A 22,905-nucleotide genomic window follows, 5' to 3' on the forward strand; every position below is an offset into this window, starting at 1 on the left:
TGTCAATATGTACATGCACAAAGTGGGACTAATTTCCCTAAATAAGGCACATTGACAGTTTCACTCTAAACCTAGTGTCATCTGCAACTATCAGATGTTTCAGGTGGAGGGGCGAGAAGAGAGGGAGTTCCAGAAGTCCAATCTCAATCCCACTTACTTAGTAAATTCATCAACCAGATTCTCCAGTCCTTTTGGCAGGAGGGTGCTCTAGGTGTGCTGATAGTTATATAGCCATGGAGTTTAAGAAATCTCTCTCTGACCCACAAAGCTCGGGAATATCATGTCAGAGCCTCCATTCTATTATCTATGTTTCATCTGATTGAGTTTAGGTTGGTCTGCTCATTAGTTTATCTTAAATTTCAGGAATCACACATTTCAAAAACTGTAGTCACTCAGAGACCAGCAGTTATCTGACAATAAAGGTTTCACAGCTAGAGGACAGAGAATGTCAAATCCTCTAACCACACTTAAATGGTTTAACATGGTATTAATTGTGTTACATTTTACTGTGCAACCAAGATATTTTTTGTCTTCTGTGACTGGACATGGATCATCGACGTGCACATAAACGGTTAATTCAGATACCACTACTGGTCCCAATATCCCAATGTGAACAGTGAAACAGAAAACAAACTACAATTAAGTCATTTCCCAAAAAATGATACAGGTAACATTTTTACAGTGCATCCAATTTAGTACATCACTGACTTTGGAAGAAGCATCTAAAGAAGATGTTAAATTGCTGTCACACATTTTGCTCTATCACAGAAGTCACATTTCACCCAGTATTCAAATAAGGTTAAAGTACAAACAGCCTGACAACCACAGGATAAAATTATGTTCAAATGGATGCACTTACTGCCTTTCTGGGTGATAAGCAGCTGAGCTGGTCTTCAATTGGGATTATACATCCCATCCATTGCTGTTTTAGCCCTGATTCATAATTGTAATATTATTATAGCATGTGGTCCTTAACATTGTGAACACAAGGGATTGTCGATTGTGTCCATGTGGGACAGTGAACAGCAATATCAAGGCACGTGGAAACTGTAAAGATCTCACCTTAATTATTCAGCAACTCCACAAGTTCCAACCTCTCACCCACCCCATCTAAAAAATGAAGCCCAACTCATCTCCCTCACCAGCCACTACCTGCTTTCCTGAACAATACCCTCTCCCATCCATCTCTGCTCCTGAAACTCAGGCCTGGCTCTTATCTGACTGAAGCAGTTTGTCTGGGGTTCCCACTCAGGCCTGCTCCACACTTGTCCAACTCTCCTTCATGCTACAGCAACCACTAGAATGGCTGCGCCTCCAATCAGACATTCTGTCTAGTGAGGCACACAATGGAGGAGAGGGGGAATTTGGGATTGAGATGGCATCTCCTCTCAGATTTGAGTATCTGATGGGGCACCTTTCTCTAATTGTTTGCCTGAAATTGGTATTCCCTGTGCATTTTGGGGGCAAATTTGCCTGCTGCCCACTTGCATATTGAGCACTGATGACATAGATTTCTTCGCTGGTTGGAATTTTAATAATAAAGAAAAGCTGTATAGGTTGGAACTTTTTTCACTGGAGAATAGGAGTTTGAGAGGTGACCTGTTAAAAGTTTATAAAATAATGAGGGGTATAGAGAGGGTTAATGATAGTTGTCTTTTCCCAAGGATGGGGGATTTCAAGACGAGGGGGCATATATTTAAGGTGAGAAGAGAGATATTTGTTAAAAACATGAGGGTCAAATTTTTTACACAGAGGGTGGTTCGCATGTGGACTAAACTTTATGAGGAAATGGTGGATGTCAGTACAATTACAACTTTCAAAAGTCATTTGGATATGTACATGGATAGGAAAGGTTTGGGGGAATATGTAGCAGAAGCAAGCAGGTGGGACCAATTTAATTTGAGATTACGTTTGGCATGAACTGGTTGGACTAAAAGGTCCTTTTTGTGTTGTATGACTGTATGTCACTATAACTTACTTTTCATTGTTATTATCAATGAATTGAAGATCAGCTCATGTATATACAGCATCATAAAGATTTTTTTTATTTTAATGATTAATTATAAGCATTATACAAGCAATTTTATAAATCTGAGCAAACACATACAATTCCATTTAGAAAGACTAACTTTAAAATGTTGCAGTTGATATAGCATTTATTAAGTCACTTGTGTTAACATTACAAACAAGAATAAAAAACCTGAAGATTCTAGAAAACTGAGCCAAAACCTGAAAATATTGGAGACAGCAGGTCAGGCTGTATTGGTGAATAGAAAACTCAAGTTAATGTCTTGGGTGCAAATTCTTCAAATATATTGAAGTAACATTTGCATTCAAAGCATGAAGTTGTCTAGGATTGCCATAGTGAGCAGCCGACTTACTAAAAAGAGTTCCAGTGCTTTCTGTGTAATCTAACATTCATTTGTCAAAGTAAGATACAAGGCATGTGTGCTTTAATAGACTACAGTTAAGAAATATACTGCATTGCTTTGGCATAAAGGATGAAGTGGCTGTGAATTCCTTACTTCTGCCCACACAAACTTGGTGTCAATTCACCAGAACTCTGGCTACAATATTGATTCCAAACCTCCAACTTTCAACTGGTTAATAAAATCAATCACAGTTACTCTACTCAAACAATAGACTTCTTTTAAATTTTGTGTTACTTTGCATTTCTCAAACTATTTATGGCAATTTGGCAACCATCGCTAAATTCATAATTGCCTTTGTAACGATTGCTTGTCACAGTGTTTTTAGTTGGAGTGACATCTCCAGCCAAACTGCTGCAGAAAAGACAATACACTAGCATCTACCAGTCAATGTGGAAAATTGTCTTATCCTCAGGACAAATCAAGTCAGGCCAATTACTGCCCCATCAGTCTACACTTGATCATCAGTAAAGTGAGTGAAAGGTCATTTACAGTGCTGTTAGGCGGCACTTGTTTACCAATAATCTGCTCACTGGTGCTCAGTTTGGAGTATTGCATCAAGGAGCCCTAGCAAAACTGGAGTCAATGGGAACACAAGAAAAATCACTCCTCTGGTTGTAGTCACTCCTTGCACAAAGGAAAATGGTTGTGGCTGTTGGAGTTCACCATCTTAGCTCCAAGACGTCGCTGCAGAAGTTCCACAAAGTTGTGTCCAAGTCCCAAACACCCCCCACCTGCTTCATCAATAATCTTCCCTTAATCATAAGTTCGGAGTGGGGATGTTCATTGATGATTACACAATGTCCAACATTATTTGCAACTCCTCAAATACCGAAGCAGTCTGTGTCCAGGTTTGGGCTGATAAGTGGCAAGTCACATTTCTGCCATACAAATGGAAAGCAATGACCACTTCCAATAAGAGAGGATCTAATGATCACTGCTTGACATTCAAACACATCAACATCATTGAATTCCCCACTATCAACATCCTGGAGGTTACCATTTACCAGAAATTGAAATGAACCACCCATATGAATGTTGTGGCGCCAAGAACAGGTCAAGACTGAAAACTCTATGGCTAGTAAAGGCACAAGTCATGAGTGTGATGAAATACTCCCAATTTGCCTGGATGAGCGTAGTTCTAATGACACTCAAGAAGCTTCACTCCATCCAGGACAGTAGCTTGCTTGATTCACACCCCCTCCGCCAACCTCCACATTTACCATCTTCACCACTGATGAACTGTAGTAGTAGTTTGTACCATCTGCAAGATATGCTGCAGTTACTGACCAAGGCAACTCCAGCACCTTTCAAACTGCAACCTTTAACATTTAAAAGGACAAAGGCAGCAGCCCATGGCAACACCACCACCTGCAATTTCCCCTCTAAGCCACACACCATCCCAATTTGGAACTCTATCACCATTCCTTCAGTGTCACTATTCAAATCCTGAAACTCCCCTTGTAACAGTTATGAGGCTGCCCTTACACCCTGAGAACTGTAGCAATTCAGGAAGGCAGCTGACCAGCATCTTCTCTGTGCAACTAGGGATAAGCAATAATTGCTGGCCTGACCAGTGACATAGATTTCCCCTGAATAAATAAAGCTAAACATGAAACTATCCTGAGCTTCTAAGCAGCTAAAATTTAGGAGAACAAAACAGCAAAGAAGTTTGAAGTGCGGTTAACAAATAAAAACTCAGTTTTGTAGTAATACGCAACTTGGAGTTGGAAAAGAATAGAAGTAATGTAAGAAATTGATATGAAAGACATCACGAGCAACTAAATACGTCTAACATTTTGTGAGTTAAAAACAAATTGTAGAATTTTACACAGTTTCACCCTAGAAAGTAAAGGATCTCCATTAATATTTTTGCATATCATAGTGAAGCTGGACGAACACAATAACTTACTGAATGTTGATACATCTCTACAACATAGAGCAGCACAGTGGCACAGTGGTTAGCACTGCTGCCTTTCAGTGCCAGAGACCCAGGTTCAATGCCCGCCTCAAGCTGTGTGGAGTTTGCACATTCTCCATGTGTCTGCGTGGATTTCCACCGGGTGCTCTGGTTTCCCCCACAGTCAGGTTAGGTGAATTGGCTGTGCTAAATTGTCCGTAGTGTTAGGTGAAGGGGTAAATGTAGGGGAATAGTTCTGGGAGGGTTGCTCTTTGGAGGGTCGGTGTGGACTTGTTGGGCCGAAGGGCCTGTTTCAACGCTGTAAGTAATCTAACCTAAAGAATAGTGCACTGTCAATAGAACACAGCCTTCTCTCACCTAAAGTCTTCAACACTTCTATCAAGTGTAAGAAATATAAAAATTGAGCGCATTTCCTGAAAAACAAAGCTGAATGGTTTAGTTAAATGAATGTTAAATGCTCTAGCCCTTCGTTGTAAACAAGTTCATTGTTCATACAATGTCCGAGCTATTTCTCTCCTCATCACTTTGACTACTTGTACATCTTCCTTCAGTCAGGAAGGCACGCCAGCATTGAAGGACCACTCAGAAAAGGACTGAGCAAAGATCCCTAGCTTCTGAATTTGTGTTTGGAGCCATTCACATTTAGATTCACACCTCCCATATGAGTGTGCTATCTTGGGTGGCATGGTGGCTCAGTGGTTAGCACTGCTACCTCACAGCACCAGGGTCCCAGGTTCAATTCCAGTCCAAGATGTGCAAGTCAGGTGAATTGGCTATACTAATTTACCCATAGTGTTAGGTGTATTAGTCAGAGGGAAACGGGTCTGGGTGGGTTACAATTCAGAGGGTCGGTGTGGACTTGTTGGGCCGAAGGGTCTGTTTCCACACTGGAGGAGATCTGATCTAATCTTAACCTCTTCAATAACCAGTTTCCTCACAATGATTATTTCTTTTCATATATTCAAAATTCCTCTTGGATTGGAGCTTATTTTAATATTCTTTTATATTTTAACCATGATATATTTCTCGTAATTCCCTATTTTTCTACACTTATCTTCATGTCTTACTTTCATAACTAGTTCACTCACTGAATGCAGTTAAGTAAATTGGGTCCTATCTTTCCCATAGGCACTATCAAGGCTTTTGTGTCTGCCAGACCAGAGGCTTCAGGTGGCAGGAAACATCTTCATGCTTCACCCACAGACTGATGGCCTTACCAAAGCAAAGAACCCATCTACCACCTCAAAGTAAAGGCAAGTTTATATCGAGCTTAGTTAAGACCAAAATATTTTATTCTTGTTGGAATTCTATTGCAATTTTACACTTTTGCTATTTCTGAAACTGAAACCCTATACTTCACAGGTTCCATTTCTAGCAACTTCAAAAAAAAAGAATGTAGCTTTAACACAATGGACAGTGTGGCACTACTCTGCTAACAGACTGTACATTACCTAATTGTAGGTTGAAGCAGAAATCTTTGCTTTATTGTCTTACAAACATAATGCTACCGAGAAAGGAATAAGCTGCTACTAATTAAAATTTAGCAATGATGTAACATCTTAACATGACAAATTAGACACTTATTAGAACCTAACAAAACTTTCAGTTCAAATAGATTGCACTGTGATTGAAAAAAAAATCCAGTGGAATACATTGCCATTTAACAGTTCATTTGCAACCATTTAACCTCATGTCCACAGGAAGCTAAAGCCTGAAGCATTTTTGAAGAGTTCTTCCATTTCAAGTAAAAAATCTTTTAGCTCATCCATTTATTATCCTTGTACTTATTGCACTAGGCAATGTGTAGATCAATAACACAATAAATAATGTGAGTATTATCAAGATTAGTCCAATTATGATGTACTTCTTGTAATTTCTCCAGATCAGATAGTAGACACACTTGAAAGGGTTTACAAACCAAGAGAAAGAGGTGTCAGGGCGGCTATAGGGAGAAAGAAAATCCAATTAAAACAGTTTCAAACCATTGTGAGTGTTGATGACCTTCTAAAAACTAAAGTAGCACAAGTGTTGTTGTTCATAGGATTTAAATACATTGCAAGGTTCAATAAACTTCAAGTTGTCAACCTTCCCAGAATAATGTTCCTTGCAATAACTTTATCATTAAAACACACTGCATAAAATATTTGCACTGCACATGTGTCAGTCAATGACCATCTCCTAGAAGAGGGAAACTACTCACCGACCTGACATTCAATGGCATTTTTATTATGGAATCTCCCACTGCCAATATCATGAGCATTACCATTGACCAGAAACAAATGAATCATCCACATAAATACTATGGCTACATCAGTAGGTTTGAGCTGAGAATGTTGTGGTGAGTAACTCGCCTTCTGTCTCCCTAAAACCTATTCACTATCTACAAGGGACAAGTCAGGAATGTGTTGAAGTACTCTCCACATGCTTGGATGAGTGCAGCTCCAATAAATTCAAGAATCTCCACATCTTCTAAGTTTGGGAAACCTGATTAGCATGGACGAGTTGGACCAAAGAGTCTACTTCTATGCTGTATGTCTCTATGACTCCATGACAAAGCAGCCCACTGATAAGCTTGCTACCCACCACCTTGATCTTTCCTTCCTTATACCACTTCTGCAGAGTGGCCCCAGTGTGTACAATCTAAAAGACACACAGCAGCAATGTACCAATGTTTGTCTGACAACACCTTCCAAACCTGTGGCTTCAATCACCTTGAAGGACAAGGGAAGCAGAAGTATGGGAATACCACCTCCTCTACAAACCAAAAATCATCCTGACTTAGAATGCCACTTCTTCAGTATCCCTGGGTCAAAATCCTGGAACTCTCTCCCTAGTAACACTGCATAAGTGTTACTATGTGTTACTTGCACCAGTGGTTCAAGTTAGCAAATCACCACTATCTTCGAATAAGCAACTAGTGATTGACCATAAATGCTGCCCGAGGAGAAAGTGAGGACTGCAGATGCTGGAGATCAGAGCTGAAAATGTGTTGCTGGAAAAGCACAGCAGGTCAGGCAGCATCCAAGGAGTAGGAGAATCGATGTTTCGGGCATGAGCCCTTCTTCAGGAATGAGGAAAGTGTGCCAAGCGGGCTAAGATAAAAGGTAGGGAGGAGGGACTTGGGGGAGGGGCATTGGAAATGCGATAGGTGGAAGGAGGTTAAGGTGAGGGTGATAGGCCGGAGTGGGCGTGGGGGCGGAGAGGTCAGGAAGAAGATTGCAGGTTAGGAGGTTGGTGCTGAGTTCGAGGGTTGGGACTGAGACAAGGTGGGGGGAGGGGAAAGGAGGAAACTGGAGAAGTCTGAGTTCATTCCTTGTGGTTGGAGGTTCCTAGGTGGAAGATGAGGCGCTCTTCCTCCAGCCGTCGTGTTGCTATGGTCTGGCGATGGAGGATTCCAAGGACCTGCATGTCCTTGGTGGAGTGGGAGGGGAGTTGAAGTGTTGAGTCATGGGGTGGTTGGGTTGGTTGGTCTGGTTGTCCTAGAGGTGTTCTCTGAAATGTTCTGCAAGTAGGCGGCCTGTCTCCCCAATATAGAGGAGGCCACATCGGGTGCAGCGGATGCAGTAAATGATGTGTGTGGAGGTGCAGGTGAATTTGTGGTGGATATGGAAGGATCCCTTGGGGCCTTGGAGGGACGTAAGGGAGGAGGTGTGGGCGCAAGTTTTGCATTTCTTGCGGTTGCAGGGGAAGGTGCCAGAAGTGGAGGTTGGGTTGGTGGGGGGGTGTGGACCTGACGAGGGAGTCACGGAGGGAGTGGTCTTTTCGGAATGCTGGTAGGGGAGGGAAGGTGAGGGAAATATATCCCTGGTGGTGGGGTCCGTTTGGAGGTGGCAGAAATGACGACGGATGATACGATGTATATGGAGGTTGGTGGGGTGGTAGGTGAGGACCAGTGGTTCATCCCTTGTGGTTGGAGGGTTCCTAGGCGGAAGATGTTCATCCCTTGTGGTTGGACCACAACCCCACTAGTCCTCACTTACCACCCCACCAACCTCCATATACATCGTATCATCCGTCGTCATTTCTGCCACCTCCAAACGGACCCCACCACCAGGGAAGTCACCCTGTTAGGAGTTTTCTACAGGCCTCCTAATAGTCCTAGAGATGGAGAAGAAAGGATTGCGAGGATGATTCAGGAGAAGAGTGAAAGTAATAGGGTGGTTGATATGGGGGACTTTAACTTTCCAAATATTGACTGGGAAAGCTATAGCTCTAGTTCGTTAGATGGGTCGGTGTTTGTCCAATGTGTGCAGGAGGGTTTCCTGACACAATATGTAGACAGGCCAACAAGAGGTGAGGCCATACTGGATTTGGTTCTGGGTAACGAACCAGGCCAGGTGTTAGAATTGGAGGTAGGTGAGCACTTTGGGGACAGTGACCACAATTCGGTGACTTTTACTCTAGTGATGGAGAGGGATAAGTGTGCACTGCAGGGCAAGAGTTATAGCTGGGGACAGGGAAATTATGATGCGGTGAGGCACGACCTAGGATGCGTGGCTTGGAAAAGTAGGCTTCAAGGCATGGGCACAATTGATATGTGGAGCTTGTTCAAGGAGCAACTATTGAGTGTCCTTGATAAGTATGTACCTGTCAGGCAGGGTGGAAAGGGTCGTGTGAATGAGCCGTGGTTTAATAAGGAATTGGAATCCCTTGTTAAATGGAAGAGGGTGGCCTATGTAAAGATGAGGCGTGAAGGTTCTATTGGGGCTATTGAGAGTTATAAGGTAGCCAGGAAGGATCGAAAGAAAGAGCTAAGAGCAGCAAGGAGGGGACATGAAAATTCCTTAGTTGGTAGGATTAGGGAAAACCCTAAGGCTTTCTATCGGTATGTCAGGAATAAAAGAATGACTAGGGTAGGAATAGGTCCAGTCAAGGATAGTAGTGGGAAGTTGCGTGTGGAGGCTGAAGAGATTGGGGAGACAATGAATGAATACTTTTTGTCAGTATTCACTCAGGAACAGGACATTGTTGCCGATGTGAATATTGAGTCACAACTAATTAGAATGGACCGCTTTGAGGTATGTAGGAAAGAGGTGTTGGAAATTCTGGAAAGGGTGAAAATAGATAAGTCCCATGGGCCTGATGGCATTTATCCTAGGATTCTCTGGGAAGCAAGGGAGGAGATTGCAGAGCCATTGGCCTTGATTTTTATGTCCTCGTTGTCTACAGGAATAGTGCCAGTAGACTGGAGGATAGCAAATGTGGTTCCCTTGTTCAAGAAGGGGAGTAGGGATAACCCTAGTAACTATAGGCCGGTGAGTCTCACTTCTGTTGTGGGCAAAGTCTTAGAGAGAATTGTAAGGGATAGGATTTATAAACATCTGGATAGGAATAATGTGATCAAGGATAGTCAACATGGTTTTGTGAAGGACAGGTCGTGCCTCACAAACCTTATTGAATTCTTTGAGAAGGTGACTAAGGAGATAGACGAGGGTAAAGCGGTAGATGTGGTGTATTTGGATTTTAGTAAGGCGTTTGATAAGGTTCCCCATGGTAGGCTACTGCAAAAAATACGGAGGTATGGCATTGAGGGTGAGTTGGAGGTTTGGATTAGGAATTGGCTGGCTGGAAGAAGACAGAGGGTAGTAGTTGATGGTAAAGGTTCATCTTGGAGTGCAGTTACTAGCGGTGTTCCGCAAGGATCTGTTTTGGGACCATTGCTGTTTGTCATTTTTATAAATGTCCTGGAGGAGGGGTTAGAAGGTTGGGTGAGCAAGTTTGCGGATGATACGAAAGTCGGTGGAGTTGTTGACAGTGAGGAAGGATGTGTCAGGTTACAGCGGGATATAGATAAGTTGCAGAGCTGGGCAGAACGGTGGCAAATGGAGTTCAATGTAGGTAAGTGTGAGGTGATTCACTTTGGTAAGAGTAACAAAAAGACGGGGTACTGGACTAATGGTCGGATACTTGGTAGTGTGGATGAGCAGAGGGATCTTGGTGTCCATGTACACAGATCTCTGAAAGTTGCCACCCAGGTAAATAGTGTGGTGAAGAAGGCATATGGCGTACTGGCTTTTATTGGTAGAGGAATTGAGTTCCGGAGCCCTGAGGTCATGTTGCAGTTGTATAAGACTCTGGTGCGGCCGCATCTGGAGTATTGTGTGCAGTTTTGGTCGCCATACTGTAGGAAGGATGTGGAGGCACTGGAACGGGTGCAGAGGAGGTTTACCAGGATGTTGCCTGGTATGGTAGGAAGATTGTATGAGGAAAGGCTGAGGCACATGGGGCTGTTTTCATTGGAGAAAAGAAGGTTTAAAGGTGACTTGATAGAGGTGTACAAGATGATTAGAGGTTTAGATAGGGTTGACCATGAGAACCTTTTTCCACCTATGGAGTCAGCTATTACGAGGGGGCATAGCTTTAAATTAAGGGGTGGTAGGTATAGGACAGATGTTAGGGGTAGATTCTTTACTCAGCGAATCGTGAGTTCATGGAATGCCCTGCCAGTAGCAGTGGTGGACTCTCCCTCTTTATGGGCATTTAAATGGGCATTGGATAGGCATATGGAGGAAAGTGGGCTAGTGTAGGTTAGGTGGGCTTGGATCGGCGCAACATCGAGGGCCAAAGGGCCTGTACTGCGCTGTATTTTTCTATGTTCTATGTTCTACGTTTCAGAGAACACCTCTGGGACACCTGGACCAACCAACCAACCCAACCACCCCGTGGCTCAACACTTCAACTCCCCCTACCACTCCACCAAGGACATGCGGGTCCTTGGACTCCTCCATCGCCAGACCATAGCAACACAATGGCTGGAGGAAGAGCGCCTCATCTTCCGCCTAGGAACCCTCCAACCACAAGGGATGAACACAGACTTCTCCAGTTTCCTCATTTCCCCTCCCCCCACCTTGTCTCAGTCCCAACCCTCAAACTCAGCACCACCTTCCTAACCTGCAATCTTCTTTCTGACCTCTCCGCCCCCACCTCCACTCTGGCCTACCATGCACACCTTAACCTCCTTCCACCTATCGCATTTCCAACGCCCCTCCCCCAAGTCCCTCCTCCCTATCTTTTATCTTAGCCTGCTGGACACACTTTCCTCATTCCTGAAGAAGAGCTCATGCCCGAAACGTGGATTCTCCTGCTCCTTGGATGCTGCCTGACCTGCTGCGCTTTTCCAGCAACACATTTTCAGCATAAATGCTGCCCTAACCAACAATGCCCACAGCCTATGAAACAATAAAATAAACTTAACATGAAGAAACAGCATGTATTTTTGAACAAATCTGTTGCCAATATTTCAATAATCAGAGTTAGTCATGCATCCTTGAAAGTGTAGACTAGATCCCTTGGTTCATTATCAGGTTCTATACTGTTTACCTGTCCAGCAATGAGACCAAACTTACTTGGGTTTTTCCAATGGTTCTGGCTCTTTTCGACCAGAGCCAACTGGATTCCTGTCAGCCTCCTCACCAGTAAGTAGATGGAATTCAGCTTCAACCTTGCCCTACATTAATCGTGCAGAAAGTATGAATAGTAGAACATTCATAAACGTAGGCATAAAAAAGAATAAAAAGGAGACACAGTTTAGATTATACCTGCTGATCAGTAAAGGAATGGCAGTCAATAATTTTTTTTATGTTTAAAATGCAACAATTGATTGAATGGATTTTGAATTATGGACCCATGTTGACAATGCTATTCTGACACATGACCTTTAGACCTGGTAAGGTGAAAGGAAAATCTCTGCCAATTTGATTGGCAATGGACATAGAATCCCTACAGTGTGGAAACAGGACGTTTGGCCCAACACATCACTCCTCCAAAGAGTTTTCCACCTAGACCCATTCCCCTATTACTCTACATTTCCCCTAACTAAAGCACCTAGCCTTCACATTGCTGAACACTATGAGCAATTTAGCATGGCAAATTCACCTAACCTGCATATCTTTGGACTGTGGGAGGAAACCCAAGCAAACACAGGGAGCATATACAACTTCCACACAAACAGTTGCCCAAGGCTGGAATCGAACCCATGTCCCTGGTGCTGTGAGGTAACAGTGCTAACCACTGAGTCACCATGCCACCCTGAGCATGGAGGGGGGGGGGGGGAGCAGAATGGGAACCAAGCCACGTTTAAGCCAGCAGAAGAACCCTTAGATGCATTTTCTTAGTAGTGGTCAAGTAAGGACTGGATGCCGCCAACAAGAATTGCTGGCAGCTCAGCAGCACCACCACTGGTGAGGACTAGTAAGCTCAGTAACACGATGGAGGAAGTTGTGAAGCACTGGTAATGAAGTTGCTGTGGAACCCCTCCCCTTGGCTGCGTAGACCCTTTCTAAATAAACAGTACTATCACGCTATTTTCCGCAGTATGATTTTATATTGATTTAATATATTCTTATCATTTGAGAACTTGGGTTCTAAAGCAGAGAAAGTATGTACAGCTTTGAGTTTGATTCTAAAATGTGCTTAGTAGGGTATGAAAAGAATTTAGTTTCATTTAATGTTGTTCTGAATGGTGCTGAGACTTATTGATGTACAGGTATTTTTAATGAGGCTTTAAAGCTTTGGAGCAAAACTTGAGGTGAATAGTTGATTAATAAGGGAAAAAGGGATAGAAGAGAAAAATGTTGTTGCTTAGCAACCAGAATCACAGGTGTGCGTGTCTTAGTGTCTGTGAAAAGGTACTGTTAGTCTAGCAGTGCCTCAAAAAATAATCAAGGCTGGAGAAATGGCTTAAGAGAAAAATATCCAGCAACAGGAAACTGCTGGAAGAGGATATATAGTAAACCCATCTCTTTGTTCTCAAAAAGCTCAGATGTCAGTCAGAAGAAAGCTCCAGAAACCAATTACAGCTGTTCCAACTAAATAAGAGATTTTAAAGTGAGGACATAGTGCCACCTCACTGAGATTTGAGTATCTGTAAGATTGTTGAGGGTCTGAATCTCTTTTTCTGATATTTGTAATAAAACAGTTTCAAGTTATTTACATGTAATATCTTTTTTTTCTTCTTTGTGTAATAAATTTTATATTCTTCTATTACAAGTACATTGACAGCCTCTTGTGAATATGTCAATGACTGACCTCCACAGTAAACAAATGGCAAAAATCAAATTTATGGTCTCACTTTGGGATCGGAAATGGCTGGTATGTTTAATCATAACAAGTAAAAATACAACGTTTTTGGAATTGTGGGTTGTCATATCATTCCCTAATCAACACTGGTTGTTGCAATCTTTCCTTTGGGTAAAGAATTCAGTGATCAAGACAGAAAATTTTAAAATATCAGAAGTGTTTTGCAAATGGTTTCTGAGATGTTTTTGGCGTCATGTGCTTGAAATGGAGCAAAATTCCTTTCAGAATGACATCTTGATCTAAAATAAATTTCACAAGTTATGATGTCAAGCAGAACTATGGTGCTTTTTTTTTTACAGAACATGTAGTTTTTAGTCAAAATAAAAGTACTGACAGGGATGATACCATTATGTGGGTGGGTAATAGTCATTGGAAATGTTTGGCAAATGAACTTAACTGTTCAAATATGCACAAACAACAGTTTTGATTTCACTGAATTAATCCTATACTATGCTATTTTTGGCAGATACTAATTCTTCTCAGGACAAAGTGTATGCTTCTAAGAATCTGGGGGCCAACTTTTCACTCCCAAGGTGGGCAGTTGTAGTCAGCTCAATAGACCTGCCTTGATATGAAAGGCTCCATCACATGCAGGTTTTCTGCTGACAGAGAGGGACAGGATGGAATCGAGGCGTGCCGATCCCTGAAGTAGATCAGGGGTAGCAACGTGGGGACAGAGTGCAGAGGTGGGCTCATTAGAAGGCACTCTCTCATCCACTTCCCTCATCTCTAGCAAGTTCCTTTTCCCCTTCACACTCCCCATATCCTCTCCATGGCAACTCATGCCCTCGATCCACCTCCATTTTCCCTATATCCCCACAATCCTCATGCCAGCTCCTGGTATGTAGTGGTGCTGTAATAACAACATTTGGAAAGATTCAACAATGGACTCCTCCATTCAAGCCAATTTTGTATTCAATTGGCTAGCTCCCCCTTGATGCCATGCAATCTAACCTTTTTAACCAATCTACCATGCGGAACCTTGCCAAACATTTTGTTGAAGTCTGCCGGGAGGGTAAGTTTTCCTCTTACTTACCTTGTGAATCAGCGGCCTCAATTTGCAGCAGCAGGAGCAGTCAGAGGGAGGACTGGGTGCTGTCACTAAGGTAACTATTTCTCTTAAAGACTTACCTCATGAATAGATGGAGTGAAGGCTCAACAGGAGTGGATGGGGACACAGGGATTGCTGGGCATGTGGACAGATAAATTTGGATCTCTGCTTTTTGTGATTTTTATAAATGACTTTGATGAGGAAATGGAAGGCTGGGTTAGTAAGTTTACCGATGACACGAAGGTTGGTGAAATTATAGATAGTGCAGAGGGCTGCTGTAGATTGCAACGGGACATTGACAGGATGCAGAACTGGGCTGATAAGTGGCAGATGGAGTTCAACCTAAAAAAGTGTGAAGTGATTCAATTTGAAAGGTCAACAATGAATACAGGATGCAGGGTTAAAGGCAGGATTCTTGGCAGTGTGGAGGAACAGAGTGATCTAGGGGTCCATGTCCATAGATCTCTCAAAATTGCCACCCAAGTTGATCGGGTTGTTAAGAAGGTATGTGGTGTGTTGGCTTTCATTAGTTGGGGGATTGAGTTTAGGAGGCGTGTGATTATGCTGCAGCTCTTTGAATCCTGATTAGACCATACTTGGGATATTATGATCAGTTCTGGTCACCTCATTACAGGAAGGATGTGGAAGCTATAGAGAGGATGCAGAGGAGATTTACTAGGATGCTACTTGCTCTGGATGGCATATTTTATGAAGAAAGGTTGCAGGAGCTAGGACATTTCTCATTGGAGCGAAGAAGGGTGAGGGGTGACTTGATAGAGGTGTACAAGATGTTGAGCAGCATAATAGAATGGATAGCCAGAGACATTTTCCTGTGGCAGAAATGTCTATCATGAGGAGGCAAAATTTTAAGGTCATTGGAGGAAGGTTTAGGAGAGATGTCAGAGGTAGGTTCTTTACATAGAGAGTGGTGGGTGCATAGAATGCACTGCCGGCAGTGGTAGTAGAGTCAGATACATTAGGGACATCAGGGACTCTTGGACTGGCACATGGAAGATTGTACAATGAAGGGTATGTAGGTTAGTCTGATCTTAGAGTCAGATAAAAGACAGCATAACATTGAGGGCCAAGGGCTGTACTGTGCTCTAGCGTTCTATGTTTCATAACTCAATTTAAACTTCAGGGACAGATCATAATCATTTTTTCTAACCTCCACTAACTAGCATGTCAAACTAAACAGTGCAACCACTGGGGATTTGTTTAACTCAAAAGGACATTTGCATCCTTCATTTTTCATATTAAAAAGGTGGGGTGATAAATAATGCCTGATCATAACACTGAAACAAGTTCAATCCATCTTTCAAGAGTACTTATATGTTTATGATTCCCACAGTGCTGGTTAAAGACTGGGGAGTGTAAAAATGGAGCTGGTTTGAACTTAGCCCTCATTTCAAATAGACTTGTTGTGTTTGGGTTTCGTGTTATCTTGATTCAAACTCTTGCTCCTTTCCCCATCAAGGAAACATGGGATCTGTTGTAAAATTGGGTGGTATTTATTATCGAGGTCTCACTGACCATTTAAAAGGCCTCTGTGAATGGGACTGACTGTGTAAAAATCTGACCCCAATGGCACATGAAGGGCTTGGAACATAGGCTACACAAAGCAAGAAAAGCCCAGCTTTGGTCTCCAGTCTGTCAGTTAACTGGTCTCAGCCAGTACCATTGCATGAAGCAATAGGCCTTACAATTATTAAGCTAAGAGAGGGAACAAACATCAGTTAGATTGATTTTGAGTGCTTCCTTGAATGTCTGAGAGAACGTAGCGGAGCTGGAACAAAGAATGCTGATGTAGAAATTTGCTTAGGTCAGATTCCAAATACCAAAAGGGCACACGGCATAGTCCCTGTTCCCGACAGATGGAAGCCTGAGGATTGTGGACAATTATTGGGATGAAATGCTGCCACTTATCACTTGAGTCACTGGACAATGAAACTCTAGACTGTCTGTGTGTCAAGATAGTGGGAAGGTTTGGGTGACCTGTTTATGGAAGGTGGTGGGGGAAATGGGCGGAGGGTGGTGGCATTGTATAGAAGTAGTGGAAAGTTTGGGGGTACCTGTAGCGTGAGGGGTGGGATTGCCAGCAGAAGTGTTGTGAAATTGGAAGAATCAAGTTACTTAAAAATAATAAGTAAACACATTTTCTCAATAACAGCAACAAGGCTGCATATACATTCAGATAGCCTGAATAAAACAGAGCCGATGCCTGCTGATAATGATGGTCAGACCAATGTTAACAGGGGAATCCTAAAACATGCAACAGACCCCTCATTAGTTTATGAAAATGACTTATCACTTGTTTAGCTGATTTACCTAATGCCTAAAAAAAGTGTCCACCCAATTTCAGGTTGGATATTTTGTAGGCATCTTGTGGGTGCATGCAGCAATACTGATCTTATCGCTCCCCACCCCCCATAATGCCCACATTAACATGTGTAGCAGCTTCTTAGAACAACACGGACAACTTGGAGAAAGTGAGGACTGCAGATGCTGGAGCTTAGATCAGAGTGGTGCTGGAAAAGCACAGCAGGTCAGGCAGCATCTGAGGAGCAGGAAAATCGACATCAGGAATCCTGATGAAGGGCTTTTGCCTGAAACGTCGATTTTCCTGCTCCTCGGATGCTGCCTGACCTGCTGTGCTTTTCCAGCACCACTCTGATCTAAACTCTGGTTTCCAACATCTGCAGTCCCCACTTTTGCCTTGCAGATGCTGGAGATCAGAGTCAAAAAGTGTGGCACTGGTCACGCAGCATCCAAGGAGCAGGAGAGTCGATGTTTCAAGAATAAGCTCTTCATCAGGACAATTTGTCCACTTTAAGGACAAATTCTGAGCCCTTTCATCTTATAAATTGCTTGTACCTCCAAGAAACAAACTGCCTGGCACATTTCACTCAGACCTGACATGAGACTTGCACTGGATAAATCAAACTCAAAAGGAGAAAAGGAATGTTACTGACTCCATTTTCTTTCTCCAATATGGTTGAAGTTTAGTTCAATGTTATTTATAGCAGATTGGAATTACTGTACTTACAGTGAGTTCACCCGACTTTTCTAAAGGCCACCAACCTCGCAGTCGCTTCTGCTGAAATATTGAAATAAGTTTAGTCTTGGAGTTTTCTTCGATCATATCCAAGCCACATTTCTTTGCTGACTTGGCACCACGAGGAAATCCATTCAGATCAAGTTCAACAGATCCTACAAAAAGGTGTTAGAAAAATAAAACGCACATGAGACACTGCTTACATTGGATCGATTTTTCATGTTCTGGACAATGATAAGTAATCAATATTGTAGCCATTCCCTCTTTTAATCACCTCTATATGTTCAGTCCATTTATTCCCAACAGTTATCAAGCATTATAATATTCTCCATGATCAGCCATGTCCAAAATCAAGAGAAACAGCGTGAAAATAATCAATTAACTTGTGGCAGCATTTAGATTTGGAATCTTTGGAAAGGAATAGAGTCATAGAGTTATACAGATGTACAGCATGGAAAAAAACCCAATGGTCCAACTTGTCCACGCCAACCAGATATCCTAAATTAATCTAGTCCCATTTGTTAGCATTTGACCCATATCCCTCTAAACCCTTCCTATTCATATACCCATCCAGATGCCTTTTAACCATTGTAGTTGTACCAGGCTTCACCACTTTCTCTGACAGCTCTTTCCATACATGCACCACCCTCTGCATAAAACAGTTACCCCTTAGGTACCTTTTAAATCTTTCCCCTCTCATCTTAAATCTATACCGACTAGTTTTGGACTCCCCCACTCCGGGAAAAGACCTTGTCATAGAGTCATAGAGATGTACAGCATGGAAACAGACCCTTCGGTCCAACCTGTCCATGCCGACCAGATATCCCAACCAATCTAGTCCCACCTGCCAGCACCCGGCCCATATCTCTCCAAACCCTTCCTATTCATATACCATCCAAATGCCTCTTAAATGTTGCAATTGTACCAGCCTCCACCACATCCTCTGGCAGCTCATTTCATACACGTACCACCCTCTGCATGAAAAAGTTGCCCTTTAGGTATCTTTTACATCTTTCCCCTCTCACTCTAAACCTATGCCCTCTAGTTCTGGACTCCCCGATCCCAGGGGATCCCTTGTGTATTTATCCTATCCATGCCCCTCATAATTTTGTAAACCTCTATAAGGTCACCCCTCAGCCTCCGATACTCCAGGGAAAAAAGCCCTAGCCTGTTCAGCCTCTCCCTATAGCTCAAATCCTCCAACCCTGGCAACATCCTTGTAAACCTTTTCTGAACCCTTTCAAGTTTCACAACATCTTTCTGATAGGAAGGAGACCAGAATTGCACGCAATATTCCAACAGTGGCCTAACCAATGTCCTGTACAGCCGCAACATGACCTCCCAACTCCTGTACTCAATACTCTGACCAATAAAGGAAAGCATACCAAACGCCTTCTTCACCATCCTATCCACCTGCGACTCCACTTTCAAGGAGCTATGAACCTGCACTCCAAGGTCTCTTTGTTCAGCAACACTCCCTAGGGCCTTACCATAAAGTGTATAAGTCCTGCTAAGATTTGCTCTCCCAAAATGCAGCACCTAGCATTTATCTGAATTAAACTCCATCTGCCACTTTTCAGCCCATTGGCCCATCTGATCAAGATCCTGTTGTAATCTGAGGTAATCCTCTTCGCTGTCCACTACACCTCCAATTTTGGTGTCATCTACAAACTTACTAACTGTACCTCTTAAGCTTACATCCAAATCATTTATGTAAATGACAAAAAGTAGAGGACCCAGCACTGATCCTTGTGGCACTCCACTGGTCACAGGCCTCCAGTCTGAAAAACAACCCTCCACCATCACCTTCTGTCTTCTACCTTTAAGCCAGTTCTGTATCCAAATGGCGAGTCCTCCCTATATTCCATGAGATCTAACCTTGCTAATCAGTCTCCCATGGGGAACCTTGTCAAACGCCTTACTGAAGTCCATATAGATCACATCTACTGCTCTGCCCTCATCAATCTTCTTTGTTACTTCTTCAAAAAACTCAATCAAGTTTGTGAGACATGACTTCCCCCGCACAAAGCTATGTTGACTATCCCGAATCAGTCCTTGCCTTTCCAAATACATGTACATCCTGTCCCTCAGGATTCCCTCCAACAACTTGCCCACCACTGAGGTCAGGCTCACCGGTCTATGGTTCTCTGGCTTGTCTTTACCGCCCTTCTTAAACAGTGGCACCACGTTTGCCAACCTCCAGTCTTCCGGCACCTTACCTGCGACTATCGATGATACAAATATCTCAGCAAGAGGCCCAGTAATCACTTCTGTAGCTTCCCACAGAGTTCTCAGGTACACCTGATCAGGTCCTGGGGATTTATCCACCTTTAACCGTTTCAAGATATCCAGCACTTCCTCCTCTGTAATATGGACATTTTGCAAGATGTCACCATCTATTTCCCTACAGTCTATCTTCCATATCCTTTTCCACAGTAAATACTGACGCAAAATATTCATTTAGTATCTCCCCCATTTTCTGTGGCTCCACACAAAGGCCACCTTGCTGATCTTTGAGGGGCCCTATTCTCTCCCTAGTTACCCTTTTGTCCTTAATATATTTGTAAAAACCCTTTGGATTCTCCTTAATTCTATTTGCCAATGCAATCTCATGTCCCCTTTTTGCCCTCCTGATTTTCCTCTTAAGTATACTCCTACTTCCTTTATACTCTTCTAGTCTGTTTACCTTATGCATGTCCCTCATGATTTTATAAGCCTCCATAAGGTCACCCCTCAACCTTTGATGCCTCAGGGAAAATAGCCCCAGTCTATTCAGCCTCTCCCGTTAGCTCAAATCCTCCAACCCTGGCAACATCCTTGGAAATCTTTTCTGAGCCATTTAAAGATTCATAACATCCTTCATATAGTAGGGAGACCAGAATTGCAGGCAATATTCCAAAAGTGGTCGAAGCATCCATGCTTTATGTGGACGCATATCACTAACAAACATGAAAAAACCAGTTAACTATTCCCTTACGTTATAAAATTACCTTTGCTGATTGGAATCAAATAGGGCAGAAAAATAAATCATTGTCACTGTCATGAATTTTATTCATTTATTTTAACAGGAGCAGAATATAACTGCAAATGATAAGAGGGCTTCCCTGCAGACCACATGGAGAAGACAGATAAGTACATGAAGGGGAAAAATATAGAAAAATATAGAAGAAGTGTAGTCATGATTTGGAGTCGCCAGTGTTGGGATTGGGGTGTACAAAGTTAAAAATCACACAACACCAGTTTATAGTCCAACAGGCTTATTTGGAAGCACTAGCTTTCGGATCAACCACCTGATGAAGGAGCAGCGCTCTGAAAGCTCGTGCTTCCAAATAAACCTGTTGGACTTTAACCTGGTGTTGGGTGATTTTTAACCTTGAAAGTGTAGATGAAGATGTGAGCCAGGAGATTCTTGTGGACCATAATCACAGGCATGAACTAGTTTGAGCTGAATAGGCTCCAAGTAACAAGATGGGCATTTAAGCAGTAATGTGTTTAGCACAAGACATAAACTTGATAAGGGAACTGAACCTTACACTATGAATGGTTGCCCAGAGGATTGTTAATGGCCATTTAAATTTACTGCTAACACTCATTAGGGATGTCACATGGCACTTTGGTGGATAGCACATGAATTAATAGCTATCTGCTCATGTTGCTCAGCTGACAGGGAATAAAGAAGTCTTGATTTTGAGAGAAAGTTAACGTTCCATTGCATTTTAGCATTCACTTGCTTCTGAAAGTTTGATGAAATCAACCATCAACTACAACATTTAAGAGGCATTTGAATGGGTATATGAATAGGAAGGGTTTGGAGGGATATGGGCCGGGTGCTGGCAGGTGGGACTAAATTGGGTTGGGATATCTGGTCAACATGGACTTGTTGGACCAAAGGATCTGTTTCTGTGCTGTACATCTCTGTGACTCTAAATGGAAGCATTCCAAGTTTCTGACTTACCTAAGAAGTCATCAGAAGAAAGCCTTTCAAAATCCCAGACTTGAAGTACTAGGATTGCAGGGACTTTACGTTCTGTCTTATCCAGAGAAAAAATTGACTCTCTTTTGCTTATAACCATCTGTTTCTCTGCAGGTATGTAGTTGAAAGGAAAGATAAAACGCCAATTGAAGTTTCCCTCCCCAGTCAAAGAGTTGTAATGTACATCTGTTTCCTTCTTATCATCTTCTTTTCCCTTTAGCCAGCTAGAGAAAAAAATGAATTTGAAATGTTAAAAAAAATTGTACCTCAGATTCACACCATGGAAGAGAATAATGGCTCCTTTGTCTTGAGAAGAATTGGATTGCATTCCCACTTTCCAACATTTTCGTGAACAAATTTAGATTATTTTGAGTGTGTGATGATTCGCAAAGAGCATAAAGAAGGCTCATCTGGAATTTTGTGCTGGAATACCTTGAAGGATCTGCAGTCAATAGTGTCCAACATTGGAAAGTCAGAGGGTTAGACTTTACTTTAAGTCAATTGGCTTAAATGGAATGGCTTAGTGACTTGAAAGTGGTCCAATGCCCTGTTTAAGCAAGCATCCTAGCTGCTATCCTCTTTACCCTGGATCTCATGCCCTGCAGCCAACAGTACATTGATTGGTTCAGGCAGTAGCTTCTTTTGATATGTGAGCAGGCCAAGAGATCGCTTTGCAAGCGGTCAGTGATCAACGATATAAATAGCAATCTGTTGCCATTTTAATCAAATCTGGGCTGTACATGCAGCATGGCGATCTGCAGCCAAAGAAGAACCCTTACATAAGTTTAAGTTATTACTTAAATATATTTTTAATTTATTTGTTGCTTTACTTGCATGTTTTGTGGGTCCAGGAGAGGTAGAAATGCCTCTGTGGGTTGTGTACAACTATTTGATATCACTGCTGCCCCAGTCCTTCCCACACAGTGCAGTTGGACATTCCATATTATCTCTTGCTCTTGGCAAAGCTGCCTTGGATCTATTAATATTCTAGGTAAAAACAATGACTGCAGATGCTGGAAACCAGATTCTGAATTAGTGGTGCTGGAAGAGCACAGCAGTTCTGCTTCTTGGATGCTGCTTCCAGCACCACTAATCTATTAATATTCTGCCAAATTGGAGCCAGCCTGTTTTCCAACCACCAAGTATGTGTAATTAGGTTCAGCCCTAAAAAGTGGGGTAGGAATTTGCAATGGTACAGGGATACGTCTTGCCTTGGACATGCCTTCTACAGTTTCAGAGCTTAGAGCAAAAATGAAGACAGAAAACATTAATGATGTTTGTTCAAGGGAGAAAAGGCAGGAAAGCTTACCCAGACTGGAGGCTGAAGACCAACTTGTCACGTACGCACTTACTGAAGTATCTCAGTTCGGCAGAGGTTAATTGGGAAGGTAAAGTTAA

General features: G+C 42.5%; 1 protein-coding gene across 1 annotated transcript in view; it reads right to left on the bottom strand.

Moving 5' to 3' along the window:
• Positions 1-2,024: 2,024 nt before the first annotated feature.
• fer1l6 (fer-1 like family member 6) overlaps positions 2,025-22,905 on the bottom strand; it is a 152,471-nt gene continuing 131,590 nt past the window's right edge. Inside the window, exons 38-41 of the mRNA XM_043688527.2 lie at positions 21,490-21,731; positions 17,526-17,689; positions 11,697-11,797; positions 2,025-6,292 (exon numbers count right to left, since the gene is read on the bottom strand). Of these exons, the coding sequence (XP_043544462.2) occupies positions 6,112-6,292; positions 11,697-11,797; positions 17,526-17,689; positions 21,490-21,731 (688 nt within the window). The 3' untranslated portion in view covers positions 2,025-6,111. The remainder of the gene's footprint in view (positions 6,293-11,696; positions 11,798-17,525; positions 17,690-21,489; positions 21,732-22,905) is intronic.

The sequence above is a fragment of the Chiloscyllium plagiosum genome, unplaced genomic scaffold (assembly GCF_037043375.1).
Source record: "Chiloscyllium plagiosum isolate Xiang-an unplaced genomic scaffold, Cpla_swu_hap1 HiC_scaffold_4, whole genome shotgun sequence".
NCBI lineage: Eukaryota > Metazoa > Chordata > Chondrichthyes > Orectolobiformes > Hemiscylliidae > Chiloscyllium > Chiloscyllium plagiosum.